General features: G+C 43.2%; 1 protein-coding gene across 5 annotated transcripts in view; it reads right to left on the bottom strand.

Moving 5' to 3' along the window:
- Positions 1-381: 381 nt before the first annotated feature.
- Positions 382-22046, bottom strand: part of LOC106563898 (exocyst complex component 6) — a 272390-nt gene continuing 250725 nt past the window's right edge. For all 5 annotated transcript variants that reach the window (XM_045714200.2, XM_045714203.2, XM_082978789.1 and 2 more), the window contains 4 exons: positions 18397-18538; positions 7377-7450; positions 6996-7108; positions 382-2752 (listed from right to left, as the gene is read on the bottom strand). In XM_045714200.2, the coding sequence (XP_045570156.1) occupies positions 2620-2752; positions 6996-7108; positions 7377-7450; positions 18397-18538 (462 nt within the window). In that variant the 3' untranslated portion in view covers positions 382-2619. The remainder of the gene's footprint in view (positions 2753-6995; positions 7109-7376; positions 7451-18396; positions 18539-22046) is intronic.

The raw sequence follows: 22046 nt of genomic DNA, 5'->3' as shown, positions 1-22046 counted from the left end.
CAGGACGGCTTAGAGCAGCAGGTTGTTCAGCCTGTTGTTTCGTGATGCCCAGGGAAACCTTCACAGCTGTGTCCTTCACAGTATTTACGACAGATCCTCCTCCTCTGCATGGGGGGGACTGTGTACGTTCGTCTGCCAGGCTGGGCCCCGAGGATGGTGTCATCCCTCCATCTCCAGTGATCGCGCCCTCCTCTAGGCCTGAGATAAGCTAGCTAACTAGCTTCCCATAAAGACAAGATGTCATCGGTAAAATATCTCGTGTTATCAACTTCCTGTGATGTCAACAACGCAAACCATTTCTGTCAATACTTAACAACTCAAATGCTTTGATATATATATATATATAATATATATATATATACACACACACAACAGTCTGCGTTTGATTGAGAGAACACATTTTTATTACTGCACACAAATAAAAACAAAATAAAATTAGGTTACAGGGGGCGTATTCTCTAACCCCGCCACGGCAGTCCATCCTTACGAAACACTCAGTTCATTTCACATTGGAACGTGGAGCGGGTTATTCAATAGTGATTTCCTGTTTTGACTACGACACTAGAAACCCCCCACAAAAAAATTGAGAAAAATTACATTTCTCACCAGGTGATGTATTGACTAATAGTAGTTAATTTAATTCATTGAAAGACTAATTCATTTACATATTTAGATTTAAAGAGATGCATCTCATAACAACAAACTCATTTTTTATTCGTTAACAGAAGGAAACCGGCATTCTTATTTTCTTTACAAAATATGCAGGTATGTACAATGACATTTACAAGCAACTATTTATATATATATATATATATATATATATATATATATATATATATATATATATATATATATATAAAAACAAAACAAAAAAGGCTAACTGAAATAGCTATTCAGTGCAAAATGCCTGTTTAAAAAAGTAGCAGAGATTAAAAACCATAAGTCCAACTGTGAAATGTGATTGAGATTTGAGACAGAAGTCGTTCTGTTAAGCAGAACCTGCGGCTAGACTAGATCCTTATTGCTGTTTTTCTTGAAATGTCTTAACGGTAGATTCTAAAGCATTTGAAACCAAAGCTTTCATTTACCCTGAGGAACAAAAACAAGTAGAATTTTTTGGGATGCAAGAAGAAATCGATTTAGCTAATAAATTGGCTGATACAAAACAAAACAAAAAACATGATTTTGGGTGTCTTTTCTTGTCAAAAGATAATAGTTTGAGTGTAAATGAACAAAGGTCTCTGGTCCTGTACTGGGTTTAAACAGTGGAACTATGTTCATGCAGATCATTTGGACACTAATCAAAGCCGTTTTGATTCAAGCTGGGCTGAACGACTTGGCAGAGACGGGGAGCGAGTGCATCCCTGGCATTGACCAGAGCCCTGTGGAAATAGGACGACATTTGTGACACATCCCAGCGTGATTCTCTGTAGTGTTAAATATTATCCAATATATAGTGCACTACTTTAGAGCAGGGCCCTATTCCTTATATAGTGCACTACTTTAGACCAGGGCCCTATTCCCTATATAGTGCACTACATTAGACCAGGGCCCTATTCCCTATATATAGTGCACTACATTAGACCAGGGCCCTATTCCCTATATAGTGCACAACATTAGACCAGGGCCCTATTCACTATATAGTGCACTACTTTAGAGCAGGGCCCTATTCCCTATATAGTGCACTACTTTAGAGCAGGGCCCTATTTCCTATATAGTGCACTACTTTTTTGAGCAGGACCCTATTCCCTATATAGTGCACTACTTTAGACCAGGACCCTATTCCCTATATATAGTGCACTACATTAGACCAGGGCCCTATTCCCTATATAGTGCACAACATTAGACCAGGGCCCTATTCACTATATAGTGCACTACTTTAGAGCAGGGCCCTATTCCCTATATAGTGCACTACTTTAGAGCAGGGCCCTATTTCCTATATAGTGCACTACTTTAGACCACGACCCTATTCCCTATATAGTGCACTACATTAGACGAGGGCCCTATTCCCTATATAGTGCACTACTGTTGACCAGAGCCCTATTCCCTATATAGTGCACTACATTAGACCAGGGCCCTATTCCCTATATAGTGCACTACTTTAGACCAGCGCCCTATTCCCTATATAGAGCACTACTTTAGACCAGGGCCCTATTCCCTACATAGTGCACTACTTTTTGGAGCAGGGCGGATAGGGTGCATAGGGCTCGGGGGGGATTGGAGCCTCTGCTTGATGGCTCAGTCCCCTATCTGGGCCACTTCACCTAGTGACCATCAGCTTCCTGTTCAGTCTTCATCTGAGATATCTTTACATTCCTTACATCACCATCGCAACACCGTGGTGATACAAATCACTGCAACTCTCTCACTATATACAAAACATAGTATTCTGAGCCTTTTAAAAAATACATTTAAAACATTTCACTATTTTCTCATTCCTGACAGAGAAACTGTTTTTAGCTTGATGTCCCTGTGTGTGTGTGTGTGTGTGTGTGTGTGTGCGTGTGTGTTGTGTTCTCCTTATTTACAATATGCATCGAATCTGGCTGGTTGGTGTCTGTCTGTCTGTCTGTGTGTCTGTGTGTCTGTGTGTCTGTCTGTGTGTCTGTGTGTCTGTTTCTAGGAGTGTTGAGACATCCCATTGACCAGGCTCCTCAGCTGTTTCACCACTGTCTCAATCAGCTTCTGTTTGTCTCTGTCATTCTTCCTGAACTGAGAAAATATGTTGTTCTTCTTACTGGTGTCCTTCATTCTGGAGGAGAGAGAGATGGAGAGAGGGAGAGTGATGGAGAGAGAGATGGAGAGAGGGAGAGAGAGGGAGAGAGAGATGGAGAAAGCCAGAGAGAGAGAGAGCGAGCCAGAGCGAGATGGAGAGAGAGGTGGAGAGAGCGAGAGAGTGAGGGAGAGAGAGCAAGCGCCAGAGCGAACCAGAGCGAGAGAGGGAGAGCCAGCCAGAGCGAGCCAGAGTGAGAGAGTGAGCCAGAGCGAGATGGAGAAAGATGGAGAGAGAGCGAGAGAGAGAGAGAGTGAGGGAGAGAGAGAGCAAGCGCCAGAGCGAACCAGAGCCAGAGAGGGCGAGCCAGAGCGAGCCAGAGAGAGAGAGCCAGAGAGAGAGAGCCAGAGAGAGAGAGAGCCAGAGAGCCAGAGAGAGCCAGAGAGAGAGAGAGAGAGAGAGAGAGAGAGAGAGAGAGCGGGGGAGATACATCAGGAGAAACATCAAACCACAGATTGTTGGATAGAGTAGGTACAGGGTTTTGGCTTATTGCCCAGTTAAAGAATAGAGACTTATTTTATTTGGTAAATGACCCTTAACCCATATGGTGTAAATAACCCTTAACCCATATGGTGTGAATGACCCTTAACCCATACGGTGTGAATGACCCTTAACCCATACGGTGTAAATTAATTTCAATGGACACCAGACTATGGGAAGAAACAGATAAGCCAAAATGTGTAACATACCCCCTGTAGACTCTGGATGGTAGAGGTTCAAAGGTCAAGTAGACAAGAGAAAAGAACAAGTAGTGAATATGTAGATAACAGATACAGACTGAGAGGTCTAGTTGTGAATATGTAGATATGTAGATAACAGATACAGACTAAGAGGTCTAGTAGTGAATATGTAGATAACAGATACAGACTAAGAGGGCTAGTAGTGAATATGTAGATATGTAGATACACACTAAGAGGTCTAGTAGTGAATATGTAGATATGTAGATATCAGATACAGACTAAGAGGTCTAGTAGTGAATATGTAGATATGTAGATAACAGATACAGACTAAGAGGTCTAGTAGTGAATATGTAGATAACAGATACATACTAAGAGGTCTACTAGTGAATATGTAGATATGTAGATAACAGATACATACTAAGAGGTCTACTAGTGAATATGTAGATATGTAGATAACAGATACAGACTAAGAGGTCTAGTAGTGAAAATGTAGATATGAAGATAACAGATACAGAGTAAGGGGTCTAGTAGTGAATATGTAGATATGTAGATAACAGATACAGACTAAGAGGTCTAGTAGTGAATATGTAGATAACAGATACAGACTAAGAGGTTTAGTAGTGAATATGAAGATAACAGATACACACTAAGGGGTCTAGTAGTGAATATGTAGATATGTAGATACACACTAAGAGGTCTAGTAGTAGATAACAGATACAGACTAAGAGGTCTGGTAGTGAATATGTAGATAACAGATACAGACTAAGAGGTTTAGTAGTGAATATGTAGATAACAGATACAGACTAAGAGGTCTAGTAGTGAAAATGTAGATATGTAGATAACAGATACAGATTAAGAGGTCTAGTAGTGAATATGTAGATAACAGATACAGACTAAGAGGTCTAGTAGTGAATATGTAGATAACAGATACAGACTAAGAGGTCTAGTAGTGAATATGTAGATATGTAGATAACAGATACAGAGTAAGGGGTCAAGTAGTGAATATGTATATAACAGATACAGACTATGAGGTCTAGTAGTGAATATGTAGACAACAGATACAGACGAAGAGGTCTAGTAGTGAATATGTAGATATGTAGATAACAGATACAGACTAAGAGGTCTAGTAGTGAATATGTAGATATGTAGATAACAGATACAGACTAAGGGGTCTAGTAGTGAATATGTAGAGAAGGCTTGAGAAGACAGCCTGACTAAGTTCGGTCTAACCAGGACAGTAGAACTACAAACTGACTACACATTGAGTAAAGACAGTAGAACTACAAACTGACTACACATTGAGTAAAGACGGTAGAAAGTAGAAATACAAACTGACTACACATTGAATAAAGACAGTAGAAATACAAACTGACTACACATTGAGTAAAGACAGTAGAACTACAAACTGACTACACATTGAGTAAAGACAGTAGAACTACAAACTGACTACACATTGAGTAAAGACAGTAGAACTACAAACTGACTACACATTGAGTAAAGACAGTAGAACTACAAACTGAGTACACATTGAGTGGAGACAGTAGAACTAAAAACTGACTACACATTGAGTAAAGACAGTAGAACTACAACTGACTACACATTGAGTAAAGACAGTAGAACTACAAACTGACTACACATTGAGTAAAGACAGTAGAAAGTAGAAATACAAACTGACTACACATTGAGTAAAGACAGTAGAACTACAAACTGACTACACATTGAGTAAAGACAGTAGAAAGTAGAACTACAAACTGACTACACATTGAGTAAAGACAGTAGAACTACAAACTGACTACACATTGAGTAAAGACAGTAGAACTACAAACTGACTACACATTGAGTAAAGACAGTAGAATTAAAAACTGACTACACATTGAGTAAAGACAGTAGAAAGTAGAAATACAAACTGACTACACATTGAGTAAAGACAGTAGAACTACAAACTGACTACACATTGAGTAAAGACAGTAGAAAGTAGAACTACAAACTGACTACACATTGAGTAAAGACAGTAGAACTACAAACTGACTACACATTGAGTAAAGACAGTAGAACTACAAACTGACTACACATTGAGTAAAGACAGTAGAATTAAAAACTGACTACACATTGAGTAAAGACAGTAGAAAGTAGAAATACAAACTGACTACACATTGAGTAAAGACAGTAGAACTACAAACTGACTACACATTGAGTAAAGACAGTAGAAAGTAGAAATACAAACTGACTACACATTGAATAAAGACAGTAGAAATACAAACTGACTACACATTGAGTAAAGACAGTAGAACTACAAACTGACTACACATTGAGTAAAGACGGTAGAAAGTAGAAATACAAACTGACTACACATTGAATAAAGACAGTAGAAATACAAACTGACTACACATTGAGTAAAGACAGTAGAACTACAAACTGACTACACATTGAGTAAAGACAGTAGACAGTAGAACTACAAACTGACTGCACATTGAGTAAAGACAGTAGACAGTAGAACTACAAACTGACTACACATTAAGTAAAGACAGTAGAACTACAAACTGACTACACATTGAGTAAAGACAGTAGACAGTAGAACTACAAACTGACTACACATTGAGTAAAGACAGTAGAACTACAAACTGACTACACATTGAGTAAAGACAGTAGAAAGTAGAACTACAAACTGACTACACATTGAGTAAAGACAGTAGAACTACAAACTGACTACACATTGAGTGGAGACAGTAGAACTACAAACTGACTACACATTGAGTAAAAACAGTAGAACTACAAACTGACTACACATTGAGTAAAAACAGTAGAACTACAAACTGACTACACATTGAGTGGAGACAGTAGAACTACAAACTGACTACACATTGAGTAAAGACAGTAGAAAGTAGAACTACAAACTGACTACACATTGAGTAAAGACAGTAGAACTACAAACTGACTACACATTGAGTGGAGACAGTAGAACTACAAACTGACTACACATTGAGTAAAAACAGTAGAACTACAAACTGACTACACATTGAGTAAAAACAGTAGAACTACAAACTGACTACACATTGAGTGGAGACAGTAAAACTACAAACTGACTACACATTGAGTAAAGACAGTAGACAGTAGAACTACAAACTGACTACACATTGAGTAAAGACAGTAGAAAGTAGAACTACAAACTGACTACACATTGAGTAAAAACAGTAGAACTACAAACTGACTACACATTGAGTAAAGACAGTAGAACTACAAACTGACTACACATTGAGTAAAGACAGTAGAATTAAAAACTGACTACACATTGAGTAAAGACAGTAGAAAGTAGAACTACAAACTGACTACACATTGAGTAAAGACAGTAGAAAGTAGAACTACAAACTGACTACACATTGAGTAAAGACAGTAGAAAGTAGAACTACAAACTGACTACACATTGAGTAAAGACAGTAGAAAGTAGAACTACAAACTGACTACACATTGAGTAAAGACAGTAGAAAGTAGAAATACAAACTGACTACACATTGAGTAAAGACGGTAGAAACGGCAGTACTCACTTCTCTAAAAGTGCTAGTGCAGTGGAAGGGTTGACCCGGAGGTACTTGGAGGTGGGCTGTCCGTAGTCAGCCAGGTACGTAGACCAGTCCCAAACCATGAACAGGTCCAGCAGCTGAATCAACACACACACAGAGGACATTATTCTGGGAGTTAGTCAGGAAAAAAGACAGCAGTGTAGCAGAGGAGAGGTTGTGTTGGGGAACAGGACAGGGGAACAGGACAGGGGAACAGTCGGTCAGAGGCGAGGTTGTGTTGGGGAACAGGACAGGGGAACAGTCGGTCAGAGGAGAGGTTGTGTTGGGGAACAGGACAGGGGAACAGGACAGGGAAACAGGACAGGGGAACATGTCGGGCTGTAGGATGAGGGACATACTGCTTACCTGCCGGAGGTCGATGAAGGCCAGCTGTAAAGTGTCCCCCTGGAATCCTGGCACCGGCTCTGAGCTGGCAAACACTGGAGCAGGGAGAGACGACAGTAACAGCCAATCATCCCCCGCTGTCACTGATAAGGCTACAGAAGCTATATTTATTCTGTCAGAGGGTAAATCAACCTTTATATAAAGTGCTTTACAGTGAGAATAAATGAAATCAAAAAACAGAGTCAAGTTAAGATTAAGACACTGCATGATCGCCTAAAAACTTTAACCTCTTATAAGAGCTGAAATGTCTTGGGACGACTCTACGTTTGAAATGTTAATAGATTCCCTTAGAGACATATGAACCGGCGTGCTGATCCCAGGAGCTGAACTCTGGTTCACCCTTCATCAGGGGGCCCCCTGAGGGGCCTCAGGAGAGTACCGTGTACAAGACCAAGACACACACAGACAGAAACTCAGCTGTCACGGCCCTGGCCATCAGGGGGCCCCCTGAGGGGCCTCAGGAGAGTACCGGGTACAAGACCAAGACACACACACACAGAAACTCAGCTGTCACGGCCCTGGCCAACAGGGGCCCCCGAGTGGCGCAGCGGTCTAAGGCACTGCATCTCAGTGCTTGAGGCGTCACTACAGACACCCTGGTTCGAATCCAGGCTGCATCATAACCGGCCGTGATTGTGAGTCCCATAGGGCGGCGCACAATTGGCCCAGCATCGTCCGGGTTTGGCCGAGGGGTAGGCCCTCATTGTAAATAAGAATTTGTCCTTAACTGACTAGGCTGGACCTCCAGAGACGAGACACTAGGCTGGACCTCCAGAGACACTAGGCTGGACATCCAGAGACACTAGGCTGGACCTCCAGAGACACTAGGCTGGACCTCCAGAGACACTAGGCTGGACCTCCAGAGACACTAGGCTTGGGCAGTATCCAGACTGTCATAGCTTCATCCCGACTTTGTTCCATACTGGGATTTTTTTCATTTATTATTTATTGAATATTCGAAACATACATTATACTAGCAGTGAAGCCGCTCAATAACTACATCCTACCAGTCATCCAACAGATTCCCATTCAGAGAGACACACAGAAGCATCCAGGGTCAATAACTACATCCTGCGACTTAGTGTCATTCAAACTGACTTTTTATTATGTTTATTTAGACTTCAAAACATTTTTTTTTTAAACTTTTATCTTTGACCATCATTCTCTCTCTCACACAGCAACTCCACTCCCACTTGTCTCCAATTCCACATCCCAACCCTCCGCTTCCCTCAGCCGATCCCATCCATCTCTGCTGGCCACCCACTTCGGGTTTCTACGCAACACAACATCTATCAACTATGCTGTGATGTTTAACAACATCTATCAACTATGCTGTGATGTTTAACGTACAATTTCAATCTATCTAATCGAATAGAATCCACAGATTGCGAGTTGAAGATAAATACTTTTACTAAGAGTATTAGTATATTAGTAATTGACTGACCCGGTTTCTCCAGATCTCCTAACAGTACTATTTCTAGGGTCAATTTCAGATCAATGTTATGCATTTTTAGCCATTCCTGAACCTGAGACCAGAAACAGGCTACCTGAGGGTAATACCAAAATAAATGGTCTATTGATTCTGTATCCTCACAACAAAATCTGCAGAGCTTCGATGATTTTATGCCCCAAATATTCAACATTTTGTTGGTGGCAGGAATTCTATATAATAATTTTAGCTGAAAAGCACCAAGTCTTGAATCTTGCGTTGTTTTATATATCAACTCATACACACTGTACTGGGGAATCAGTACATCAAAAATCTCTTCCCAACTATTTTGCAATCTGTATGGCACAGCTGTCAACATCCTGGTCCTCAAATGAAACTGGTATACTTTCCTATTTATGCAATTTTTATTCCTGTCAGTTTTGATCCTTTATATTGAGCAGACAGACCAGTTCCCTACCTCCTCCCGCTGCCTCCTCCATTTTTGGGGTAATGCTGTAATCAATTGGTTGTACTCTTGGATTGAGCAGACCTTCCCGTACAATTCTGATAACTCCATGAAGGACATAACTCTACCATTACAATGTACAATATCATTTAAGAACAAAATACCCTTTACAAACATCTTTCCCATAAATACAGGTATTTTATCAACCAGCACATTTGAGATCAGCCATAATATGTGTTGTAATATTTGTTGTATCTTTTCAGGGGGATGAAATTGAAATTGTAGCCAGCTCTGCAAATGCTTGTTTTGAAGAAGAGAGATAGTTTGAAAAAAAGTATCATTTTCAATGAATCGAAAATGAGACATGACAATCTGCACAAAGGCAAAAAGGCCATTTTATAAACAATGGATGAGCTTTTCTTAGTAATCTACTGGAGAACCATTTAGGGTTCAAGTAAAACTTTTAAATGAGTGAAGCTTTTAGAGAGAGGGTTTAGTGCTTTTATATTTAATAATCTCATCCCATCCAATACATATTCATTATATAGATAGACTCGTTTTATTTTGTCTGGTTTTTAGCGTCCCAGATAAAGCGAAATATTTTTGTGCTCATATGATTTAAAAAACGAATCATCAGGAGTAGGCAGCGCCATAAGTAAGTAAGTAAACTGAGATATGACTAAGGAGTTAATTAGGTAAATTTTTCCATAAATAGACAGGTATTTACCTCTCCATGGTTGCAGGATCTTGTCTATTTTTTACTCATTTTCTATTTAAATCCATTGTGTAGAGCTCATTTATATATTTTGTGATATGAATACCGAGTATGTCTACTTCACCATCAGCCCATTTTATAGGTACACTGCAGGCTAATGTAAAAGTTGTATTTTTTAAGGATCCAATACGTAATATTGTACACTATTGTACATAATTAGGTTTTAATCCAGAAAGTACAGAAAAGTTATCTAGATCTTTAAATGAGACATTGAGTGAGACAGGATTTAATAGCCTCAAAAAGTTCTTCCTCTGTAATTTGGCCTTCGCACTGATCTTTCCGTACATTTGTTCATTTTCCATTTTTTTAAAATATTATTTGGAAAGAATTCCTTACCGTAATCTTTATTCGGTGGGAGAGGATGAGACAGAAAAGAGAAAATCTGCCTAAAATAATTAGCTTCCTCTTTTTAATACATACTGGGATATTTGGTAATACCAGAACTGAACACAAAGGGGGCGCTGTTTTCAAACTCCACTGACACTTTGTAACTCCGAAGCTGCACAATGCTAACAAGTACATGTAAAATCCCATAGAGAATGCTAACTAATTGCTAACGAGCGCATTGCGAACATTTGACAGTTTCTGACCTAAACTATACAAATAACAAACAAAAATGCTACTCACAATTTGCTATACGCACAAAACTAATATTAGCCAGCAAGGCTCTTCATCCACGAGGGGATTCTCTGCTGTTACCAAGCGAATGTTTGATTTTGGAAGAAGCTAACCATTTAGCTAGATAGCTAACGTGCTACTAAATTAGCAAACCAAATGCAGAACTGCTGAGCATTTAGCACATTTTAGACAGTTAACTTAATCTACTGAACAACAATATAAACAACATGTAGTGTTGGTCCCGTGTTTTATGAGCGGAAATAAAAGATACCAGAAATGTCCATATGCATTAAAACCTTATCTCTCCAATTTTCTGTGAACAAATTGTTTATTTATTTAATTAGGCAAGTCAGTTAAGAACAAATTCTTATTTACAATGATGGCTACCCCCGGCCAAACCCTAACGACGCTGGGCCAAATGTGCATCGCCCTATGGGACTCCCAATCACGGCCGGTTGTGATACAGCCTGGAATCGAACCAGGGTCTGTAGTGACGCCTCTAGCACCGAGATGCAGTGCCTTAGACCGCTGCGCCACTCGGGAGCCCATTTCGCATTTCTTCTTTGCCAAGATAATCCATCCATCTGACAGGTGTGGCACATCACGAAGCTGATTAAAAAGCATGATCATTACACAGGTGCACCTTGTGCTGGGGACAATAAAAGGTTACTCTAAAATGTGCAGCTTTGTCACACAACACAACGCCACAGATGTCTCAAGTTGAGGGAGTGTGTAACTGGCATGCTGACTGCAGGAATGTCCACCAGAGCTGTTGCCAGATAATTTTATGTTAATTTCTCTACCATAAGCCACCTCCACTCAATATTTATTTTTGCCTCTCAACCATAGACCACATGTATGACGTTGTGAGGGCGAGCGGTTTGTTGATGTCAACGTTGAGAATAGAGTGCCCCATGGTGGAGGTGGGGTTATGGTATGGGCCCCATGGTGGAGGTGGGGTTATGGTATGGGCCCCATGGTGGAGGTGGGGTTATGGTATGGGCCCCATGGTGGTGGTGGGGTTATGGTATGGGCCCCATGGTGGAGGTGGGGTTATGGTATGGGCCCCATGGTGGAGGTGGGGTTATGGTATTGGCCGCATGGTGGAGGTGGGGTTATGGTATGGGCAGGCATAAGCTACAGACAACAAACACAATTGCATTTTATCGATGGCAATTTGAATGCCACCCGACAGTGGATGAAACTGAGGAGTTTTTCTGTCTATAAAGCTCTTTTGTGCAGAAAAACTCCTTCTGATTGGCTGGACCTGGCTCCCCAGTGAGTGGGCCTAAGCTCTCCCAGGCCCACCCATGGCTACGCCCCTGCCCAGTCATGTGTAATCAATAGATTAGGAACTAATTTATTTATTTCAATTGACTGATTTCTTTATATGAATTGTAACTCAGTAAAATCGTTGAAATTGATTCGTTTATATTTTTATTCTGTATAGTTACAAGATATCTAGCTGGCAAACATTTAGTTGTGAATTCCATACTGTAATTAGATCGCCAGGCCCATGTTGCACAACAGTAAGTGACTCTCAAAGGCTCCGGTATCTCCTTGTTGTGTGCTTGTAAACAAACACCACGTGACTCGGGACTACCGTAAACTTCATAATAATGTGACACATGACCGGGGACTACCGTAAACTTTATAATAATGTGACACATGACCGGGGACAACCGTAAACTTTATAATAATGTGACACGACTGGGGACTACATTAAACTTCATAATAATGTGACACATGACCGGGGACTACCGTAAACTTCATAATAAATGTGACACATGACCGGGGACTACCGTAAACTTTATAATAATGTGACACATGACCGGGGACAACCGTAAACTTTATAATAAATGTGACACATGACCGGGTACTACTGTAAACTTCATAATAATGTGACACATGACTGGGGACTACGGTAAACTTCATAATAATGTGACACATGACCGGGGAGTACCGTAAACCTCATAATAATGTGACACATGACCGGGGACAACCGTAAACTTCATAATAATGTGACAGGTGAAATGAAGAACGCACTGTTCTTTATCTCCTAACGTATTGCACAAGTTGACTGCTGGTATTTACTTAAATTAGCTACAAATATTACAATTTATTTAAAAAACTTCATAGAAATAGATTCAACGGTATTGAACAACCATCCTGTGGCTTTGTCCAAATACCCCATTATACGGCAAATACGGTAAACCGCAAAAGCCTAAGACACACTATTGGACCCACAGAGCCTGACAGACAGACAGCAACACAACCCAGAGACAGACAGACAGCAACACAACCCAGAGCCAGCCAGACAGCAACACAACCCAGAGCCAGACAGACATCAACACAACCCAGAGACAGACAGACAGCAACACAACCCAGAGACAGACAGACAGCACAACAACCCAGAGCCAGACAGATAGCAACACAACTCAGAGCCTGCCAGCCAGACAACAACACAACCCAGAGCCAGCCAGCCAGCCAGACAGCAACACAACCCAGAGCCAGCCAGACAGCAACACAATCCAGAGCCAGCCAGACAGCAACACAATCCAGAGCCAGCCAGACAGCAACTCAACCCAGAGCCAGACAGACAGCAACACAACCCAGAGCCTGCCAGCCAGACAGACAGCAACACAACCCAGAGCCAGCCAGACAGACAGCAACACAACCCAGAGCCAGCCAGACAGACAGCAACACAACCCAGAGCCAGCCAGACAGACAGCAACACAACCCAGAGCCAACCAGACAGACAGCAACACAACCCAGAGCCAACCAGACAGCAACACAACCCAGAGCCAGACAGACAGCAACACAACCCAGAGCCAGACAGACAGACAGTAACACAACCCAGAGCCAGCCAGACAGCAACACAACCCAGAGCCAGCCAGACAGCAACACAACCCAGAGCCAACCAGACAGACAGCAACACAACCCAGAGCCAACCAGACAGCAACACAACCCAGAGCCAGACAGACAGCAACACAACCCAGAGCCAGACAGACAGACAGTAACACAACCCAGAGACAGACAGACAGCAACACAACCCAGAGACAGACAGACAGCACAACAACCCAGAGCCAGACAGATAGCAACACAACTCAGAGCCTGCCAGCCAGACAACAACACAACCCAGAGCCAGCCAGCCAGACAGCAACACAACCCAGAGCCAGCCAGACAGCAACACAATCCAGAGCCAGCCAGACAGCAACACAATCCAGAGCCAGACAGACAGCAACACAACCCAGAGCCTGCCAGCCAGACAGACAGCAACACAACCCAGAGCCAGCCAGACAGACAGCAACACAACCCAGAGCCAGCCAGACAGACAGCAACACAACCCAGAGCCAACCAGACAGACAGCAACACAACCCAGAGCCAACCAGACAGCAACACAACCCAGAGCCAGACAGACAGCAACACAACCCAGAGCCAGACAGACAGACAGTAACACAACCCAGAGCCAGCCAGACAGCAACACAACCCAGAGCCAGACAGACAGCAACACAACCCAGAGCCAGACAGACAGCAACACAACCCAGAGACAGACAGACAGCAACACAACCCAGAGACAGACAGCAACACAACCCAGGACTGAGGTGTGAGAGGAGGTCAGGGAGTTTACAGTCAGACTATTGGGGTCAACACAGTGCTGAGGAGGTCAGGGAGTTTACAGTCAGACTATTGGGGTCAACACAGTGCTGAGGAGGTCAGGGAGTTTACAGTCAGACTACTGGAGTCAACACAGTGCTGAGGTGGTCAGGGAGTTTACAGTCAGACTACTGGGGTCAACACAGTGCTGAGGAGGTCAGGGAGTTTACAGTCAGACTACTGGGGTCAACACAGTGCTGAGGAGGTCAGGGAGTTTACAGTCAGACTACTGGGGTCAACACAGTGCTGAGGAGGTCAGGGAGTTTACATTCAGACTACTGGGGTCAACACAGTGCTGAGGAGGTCAGGGAGTTTACATTCAGACTACTGGGGTCAACAAAGTGCTGAGGTGTTAGAAACACGCTGCTCCAATATATCAACTGTAACGGAGGACTCATCTGGGTCTGCATCCCCGCCAGACAGGGACTACAGCTGACTACAGCTGCCACAGGGGAGATGGCTGGAAGGTGAGTGATGGCTGGAAGGTGAGTGATGGCTGACTACAGCTGTGAGTGATGGCTGGAAGGTGAGTGATGGCTGACTACAGCTGTGAGTGATGGCTGGAAGGTGAGTGATGGCTGACTACAGCTGCCACAGGGGAGATGGCTGTTAGGTGAGGCGACATTATTGGACCGGTGCATACAAAAAGACAGATGCTTTTACTTAAACCATTTTAAGTGAATTTATTAACAAAACTGACTTGATAACAGGAGCCAGCTGGGTCTTTAGATTGGTAGTATCATATAAAACAGTACTAGGGTATTCTGAAATGTTGGTATCATATAAAACAGTACTAGGGTATTCTGAAATGTTGGTATCATATAAAACAGTACTAGGGTATTCTGAAATGTTGGTATCATAAAACAGTACTAGGGGATTATGAAATGTTGGTATCATATAAAACAGTACTAGGGTATTCTGAAATGTTGGTATCATATAAAACAGTACTAGGGGATTCTGAAATGTTGGTATCATATAAAACAGTACTAGGGGATTCTGAAATGTTGGTATCATATAAAACAGTACTAGGGTATTCTGAAATGTTGGTATCATGTAAAACAGTACTAGGGTATTCTGAAATGTTGGTATCATATAAAACAGTACTAAGGGATTCTGAAATGTTGGTATCATATAAAACAGTACTAGGGTATTCTGAAATGTTGGTATCATAAGTATCATGAGGTTGATATATTACTGTGGTGCTGGTATACCGTGAAACGCTAAGCGACTTGACCGTGAAACGCTGCTAAGCGACTTGACCGTGAAACGCTAAGCGACTTGACCGTGAAACGCTAAGCGACTTGACCGTGAAACGCTAAGCGACTTGACCGTGAAACGCTAAGCGACTTCACCGTGAAACGCTAAGCGACTTCACCGTGAAACACTACACTGCTTGCACAATTATTAGGACAATTGTATTCCTCGGGATTAATTTTATTGTTGAACAAACACAATGCTCTCAGTCAATCCAAAATGTTATTGAACCTCAAACCTGAATGTTTAACAAAGGAAAAGTGAGTTTTGTCTTTCTCAGGGAAATATATAAGTGTGCACAATTATTAGGCAACTAAATTACAAAAATAATTTCTCTCAACTCACTTGTTTATTCTCAATTTTTAGAGTAAGTGTAACAGATAAGTAACACAAAATGACAATTATATAACATTTTTGGCCTTTCAAAAATATTCAGTGACCAATATAGCCACCCTTATTTTCAATAACTGCCATGAACCTTCCATCCATGGAGTCTGTCAGTTTCTTGATCTGTTCACGATCAATTTTCGCTGAAGCAGCAACCACAGCCGCCCAAATGCTTTTCAAAAAGGTGTATTGTCTTCCATCACTGTAAATCTCACGTTTGAGAAGGGCCCACAAGTTCTCAATAGGATTTAAGTCAGGTGAGGAAGGGGGCCAGGTCATTATTCAGGCATCTTTGAGGCCCTTGCTGGCTAGCCAAGCAGTGGAGTACTTGGATGCATGTGATGGAGCATTGTCCTGCATAAAGATCATGGCCTTCTAGAATGCTGAGGACTTCTTCCTGTACCACTTTTTGACGAAAGAATCTTCCAGAAACTGGCAGTAGGTTTTGGAGTTGAGTTTCAGTCCATCTTTAACCCGAAAAGGTCCAACTACCTCATCCTCAGTGATAGTAGCCCATACCAGTACCCCTCCTTCACATTGCTGGCACCTGACTCAAAGTGGTGCCCTGTGTCCATTACTGATCCAGCCACGGGCCCATCCATTTGGTCTATCAAGAGTCACTTTCATTTCATCTGTCCATAAAACCTTTGAAAAATCTGTCTTCAGGTATTTCTTTGCCCGATCTTGACGCTTCAACTTGTGAATCTTATTCAGTGGTGGTCTTGTTTCAGTCTTCTTGACCTTGGCCATGTCTCTGAGCACTTGACACCTTGTACTTCTGAACACTCCAGGTAGGTTGCAGTTCTGGAATACGGTGGCACCGGAGGATAATGGGTTCCTGGTAGTTTGACGTTTAATTCTTCTCAAGTCTTTTTGCAGTTAATTTGCGCCTTTTCTTCCCCATGCGTTTTTTTGCGCCCCAGTTGACTATTTGCAGCAAAACATTTGAATGTCCGGTGGTCACACCTCAATAGTTGAGCTATTTAAAGAGTGTCGCATCCGTCTGAAAATAATTTTACATTTTTGGCTTTTCATTGTCAGTTAAATTTCTTTTTTTTGGCCCATTTTACCTGAGGTAATGAGGCTGCCTAATAATTATGCACACCTTGATATAAAGTGTTATTCACTTTCGCCACACCCTCCCTCATTACACAAATACACATCACCTGTAAATGAGTAAATCCAATAAGCATTCAAGTTTATATGGTTTGGAGTTGGAAAATGTGAATAGAAACAATGATAAGATCAGAATACTCACTTGCCTAATAATTGACCGTGAAACACCTGATGATTGATCTGCTCTGTAGGAGAACCGCTTCCAGGTAAATATGAGGAAATATTTGTCGCAACACAGCTGTTCAGCAGAGTTCGTTTCGAGGGTAGGGGATGTGTTCCAAATGGGACCTTATCCCCTTTACAGGGCTCACAGGGCTCTGGTCGACAGTAGTGCACTATATAGGGAAAAGGGTGCTATTTGGGATGCAGGCAGAGTGACAAGGGAGAGGCTAGAGCATAAGTCACCACTCTGACTAACAGCAGGAGGATTACCTTGGAGGAACCAACTGACTGGATTCCTAGAGGGGTGTCTTATGAGCGAGTGTGTGTGTGTGTGTGTGTGTGTGTGTGTGAAAGACAGGAGAGTCAACTCTGCTCTGTCACAGCCTTTTAGCGGAGGGCATTCTGAGGGCAGAGTCAGTGTCCCAAATGGAACCCTATTCCCTTCATAGTGCACTACTTTTGACTATTTTTTTTTTTTAAATGTAGTGCACTATAAAAGGAATGAGGTGGCATTTAGGATAGACTCAGGACATTTCTGAAGCCCCAATCCCTCTTGTTCAAACATCATTAGGTTGAACTACCCTTAACGCTACTTACAATCACACTGTATGTCTGAACTACCCTTAACACTATTCCCTATGGGCCCTGGTCAAAAGTAGTGCACTATATAGGGAATAGGGCAGTAGTATAAAGTAGTGCACTATATAGGGAATAGGGCTGTAGTATAAAGTAGTGCACTATATAGGGAATAGGGCTGTAGTATAAACTAGTGCCCTATATAGGGAATAGTCACCAAAGTAGTGCCCTATTAGGGATGTAGTCACCATTAGGCTCAACTCCTCCTCTACCTAATAGCCCCTCTACTTCCATTGACACTGACGTCTACTGTACCCCTCTACGATTAAAGCCGTCTCCCTGGCCGTTTCCATGGGGGTGATAGGGAGTTGTGTGTGTGTGTGTGTGTATTGTCAATCATTCACACTGACGTCTACTGTAGCCCTCTACGATTAAAGCCCTCTCCCTGGCCGTTTCCATGGGGGTGATAGGGAGTTGTGTGTGTGTGTGTATTGTCAATCATTCACACTGCATGGCGTAAACTCCCATTAACTCCACTTACATTCACACTGTATGACGTCCAGGTTGAACTGCTGAACGGCTCCCATACTGATCTGTTTCAGCTCGCAGTCCAACAGCATCTGCATCAGGGACGTGGACAGGTGCTTACACGCTGACATACAGGCTGTCTGGGCCACTTTACCCTGCAGGAGAACAGGGGGGAGAGGAGACAGGGTAGGAAAGAGAGAGAGAGGGAAAGGAAAGAGACAGAGAGAAAGGAAAGAGAGAGAGAGAGATAAAGGAAAGAGAGATAAAAAGGGAGGAGAAGGTAAATGTCAGTTTGAGCCTGGACAATCTGTGTCAATAGAATATGGGAGTACAGATTTAGTCAAAGCTTCCTCTACCATACCTGAGGATTTGGAAATGATTACTGTGGGCTGCTGGCCCATGTTCTCTAGATAAACAGCAGGTTACATAAAGACTCTGAACATGAAGTGATTACTGTGGGCTGCTGGCCCATGTTCTCTAGATAAACAGCAGGTTACATTAAGACTCTGAACATGAAGTGATTACTGTGGGCTGCTGGCCCATGTTCTCTAGATAAACAGCAGGTTACATAAAGACTCTGAACATGAAGTGATTACTGTGGGCTGCTGGCCCATGTTCTCTAGATAAACAGCAGGTTACATAAAAACTCTGAACATGAAGTGATTACTGTGGGCTGCTGGTCCATGTTCTCTAGATAAACACCAGGTTACATAAAGACTCGGAACATCGGTAAAACATGCAGGCAGAAGAACAGCACAGATGAAGCTCAAAACAGAATGATGGATTCAAATGAACAAGGTTTGTGAGGTTGCAGAGGGAGGGAAAAGCAGACGATAACGATCATATCCAGCCAGACAAGACCAACAGAGCACAGAGAGACATCATGCATTGTTACTGCTACACCAGGCTGTATCATGCTGAATGCTGAGAGAGAGAGCACCAGAGATACATGGGTTGGACTGTGTGGTGGTCCATGCTGTCCAAGACATGTATCCACTCTCATCGCTTCAATGTGCTTCAGACTACCCTATACACAATGCCCAAGTCCCCATAGGAAAACCAAACCGTTGTCCTAGAAAATGTCAAATCAAAACTAGAGACCTCTGTACATGGACATCCCTGGTCATCTGTAGATTGCCACGGGAATCAGGAATCACTGGTTTATTATGGGATATTTGAGTTCCAATGAATGAATCCACTGCAGATAGAATCTCAGTAATAACTCGTAGTTCTAACACTTCCATGAAGGTGGCGTTGATTAGACTAGTCCCAGATCTGTTTGTGAAGGTTGATTAGACTGGTCCCAGATCTGTTTGTGAAGGTGGCGTTGATTAGACTGGTCCCAGATCAGTTTGTGAAGGTTGATTAGACTGGTCCCAGATCTGTTTGTGAAAGTTGATTAGACTGGTCCCAGATCTGTTTGTGAAGGTGGCGTTGATTAGACTGGTCCCAGATCTGTTTGTGAAGGTTGATTAGACTGGTCCCAGATCAGTTTGTGAAGGTGGCGTTGATTAGACTGGTCCCAGATCAGTTTGTGAAGGTTGATTAGACTGGTCTCAGATCTGTTTGTGAAGGTTGATTAGACTGGTCCCAGATCTGTTTGTGAAGGTTGATTAGACTGGTCCCAGATCTGTTTGTGAAGGTGGCGTTGATTAGACTGGTGAAGGTGGCGTTGATTAAATGGTACCCTATAACCCATAGGCCCTGGTCAAATGGTACCCCTATACCCCATAGGCCCTGGTCAAATGGTACCCTATACCCCATAGGCCCTGGTCAAATGGTACCCTATACCCCATAGGCCCTGGTCAAATGGTACCCCTATACCCCATAGGCCATGGTCAAATGGTACCCTATACCCCATAGGCCCTGGTCAAATGGTACCCTATACCCCATAGGCCCTGGTCAAATGGTACCCTATACCCCATAGGCCCTGGTCAAATGGTACACTATACCCCATAGGCCCTGGTCAAATGGTACCCTATACCCCATAGGCCCTGGTCAAATGGTACCCCTATACCCAATAGGCCCTGGTCAAATGGCACCCTATACCCCATAGGCCCTGGTCAAATGGTACCCTATACCCCATAGGCCCTGGTCAAATGGCACCCCTATACCCCATAGGCCAGCGATACAGTATTATCCAGATACTATATGGTATAGACACCTCAGTGTGTCTGGGAATGGCCAGCGATACGGTATTATTCAGATACTATACGGTATCTAGATACTATACGGGTGGGGAACATGGCTCTGGGTCTACACGCCCTGGGTGGGGAACATGGCTCTGGGTCTACACACCCTGGGTGGGGAACATGGCTCTGGGTCTATACACGCCCTGGGTGGGGAATATGGCTCTGGGTGTACACACCCTGGGTGGGGAACATGGCTCTGAGTCTACACACGCCCTGGGTGGGGAATATGGCTCTGGGTCTACACGGCCTGGGTGGGAACATGGCTCTGGGTCTACACACGCCCTGGGTGGGGAACATGGCTCTAGGTCTACACACCCTGGGTGGGGAACATGGCTCTGGGTCTATACACGCCCTGGGTGGGGAATATGGCTCTGGGTGTACACACCCTGGGTGGGGAACATGGCTCTGAGTCTACACACGCCCTGGGTGGGGAATATGGCTCTGGGTCTACACGGCCTGGGTGGGAACATGGCTCTGGGTCTACACACGCCCTGGGTGGGGAACATGGCTCTAGGTCTACACACCCTGAGTGGGGAACATGGCTCTGGGTCTACACACCCTGGGTGGGGAACATGGCTCTGGGTGAACACACCCTGGTTGGGGAACATGGCTCTGGGTCTACACACGCCCTGGGTGGGGAACATGCCTCTGGGTCTACACATGCCCTGGGTGGGGAACATGGCTCTGGGTCTACACACCCTGGGTGGGGAACATGGCTCTGGGTCTACACACCCTGGGTGGGGAACATGGCTCTGGGTCTACACACACCCTGAGTGGGGAACATGGCTCTGGGTCTACACACCCTGGCTGGGGAACATGGCTCTGGGTCTACACACGCCCTGGGTGGGGAACACACTGCTGCCCTTCGGGGGAAGACAGGCCGTTTACAAATCAAGGCCAATATACACAATTAGAAGTCTGTTTAGGAAGACATTGTAATGTAAGTAAATGAGGCATTCACACAGTAGTAGACGAACTGTGTTCGGATCTTCTAAAAGAGATTTTGATCATCCCTGTAGTCAGACTACAGCTCAAGCATTCCAGGAGACCGCTCAGTGATTTAGCAGATAAGGCTGAAAAAGGATTTTAATTTGGTTCTGTTTTATGTAATATACAGTATTCCATTTAGCAGACACTTTTTTTTATCCACAAGACAATGATGGCTAAGTCATTGGGGCGGCAGCGTAGCCTAGTGGTTAGAGCATTGGGCTAGTAACCGAAAGGTTGCAAGCTCAAATCCCCGAGCTGACAAGGTACAAATCTGTCATTCTGCCCCCTGAACAAGGCAGTAATCCCACTGTTCCCCGATAGGCCGTCATTGAAAATAAGAATTTGTTTTTAACTGACTTGCCTACTATGTACGATTTGGCTTTCGACTTTGCCTTCCAACTAACCCTTCTACATTTTAGTCATTTAGCAGACGCTCTTATCCAGAGCGACTTACAGTAGTGAATGCATTAAAAAAAAAATC

Source organism: Salmo salar, chromosome 01 (assembly GCF_965601325.2).
Source record: "Salmo salar chromosome 01, fSalSal1, whole genome shotgun sequence".
Lineage (NCBI taxonomy): Eukaryota > Metazoa > Chordata > Actinopteri > Salmoniformes > Salmonidae > Salmo > Salmo salar.
The sequence above is the reverse complement of the archived record's forward strand: the minus strand, read 5'-3'. Positions and strand labels throughout refer to the sequence as shown.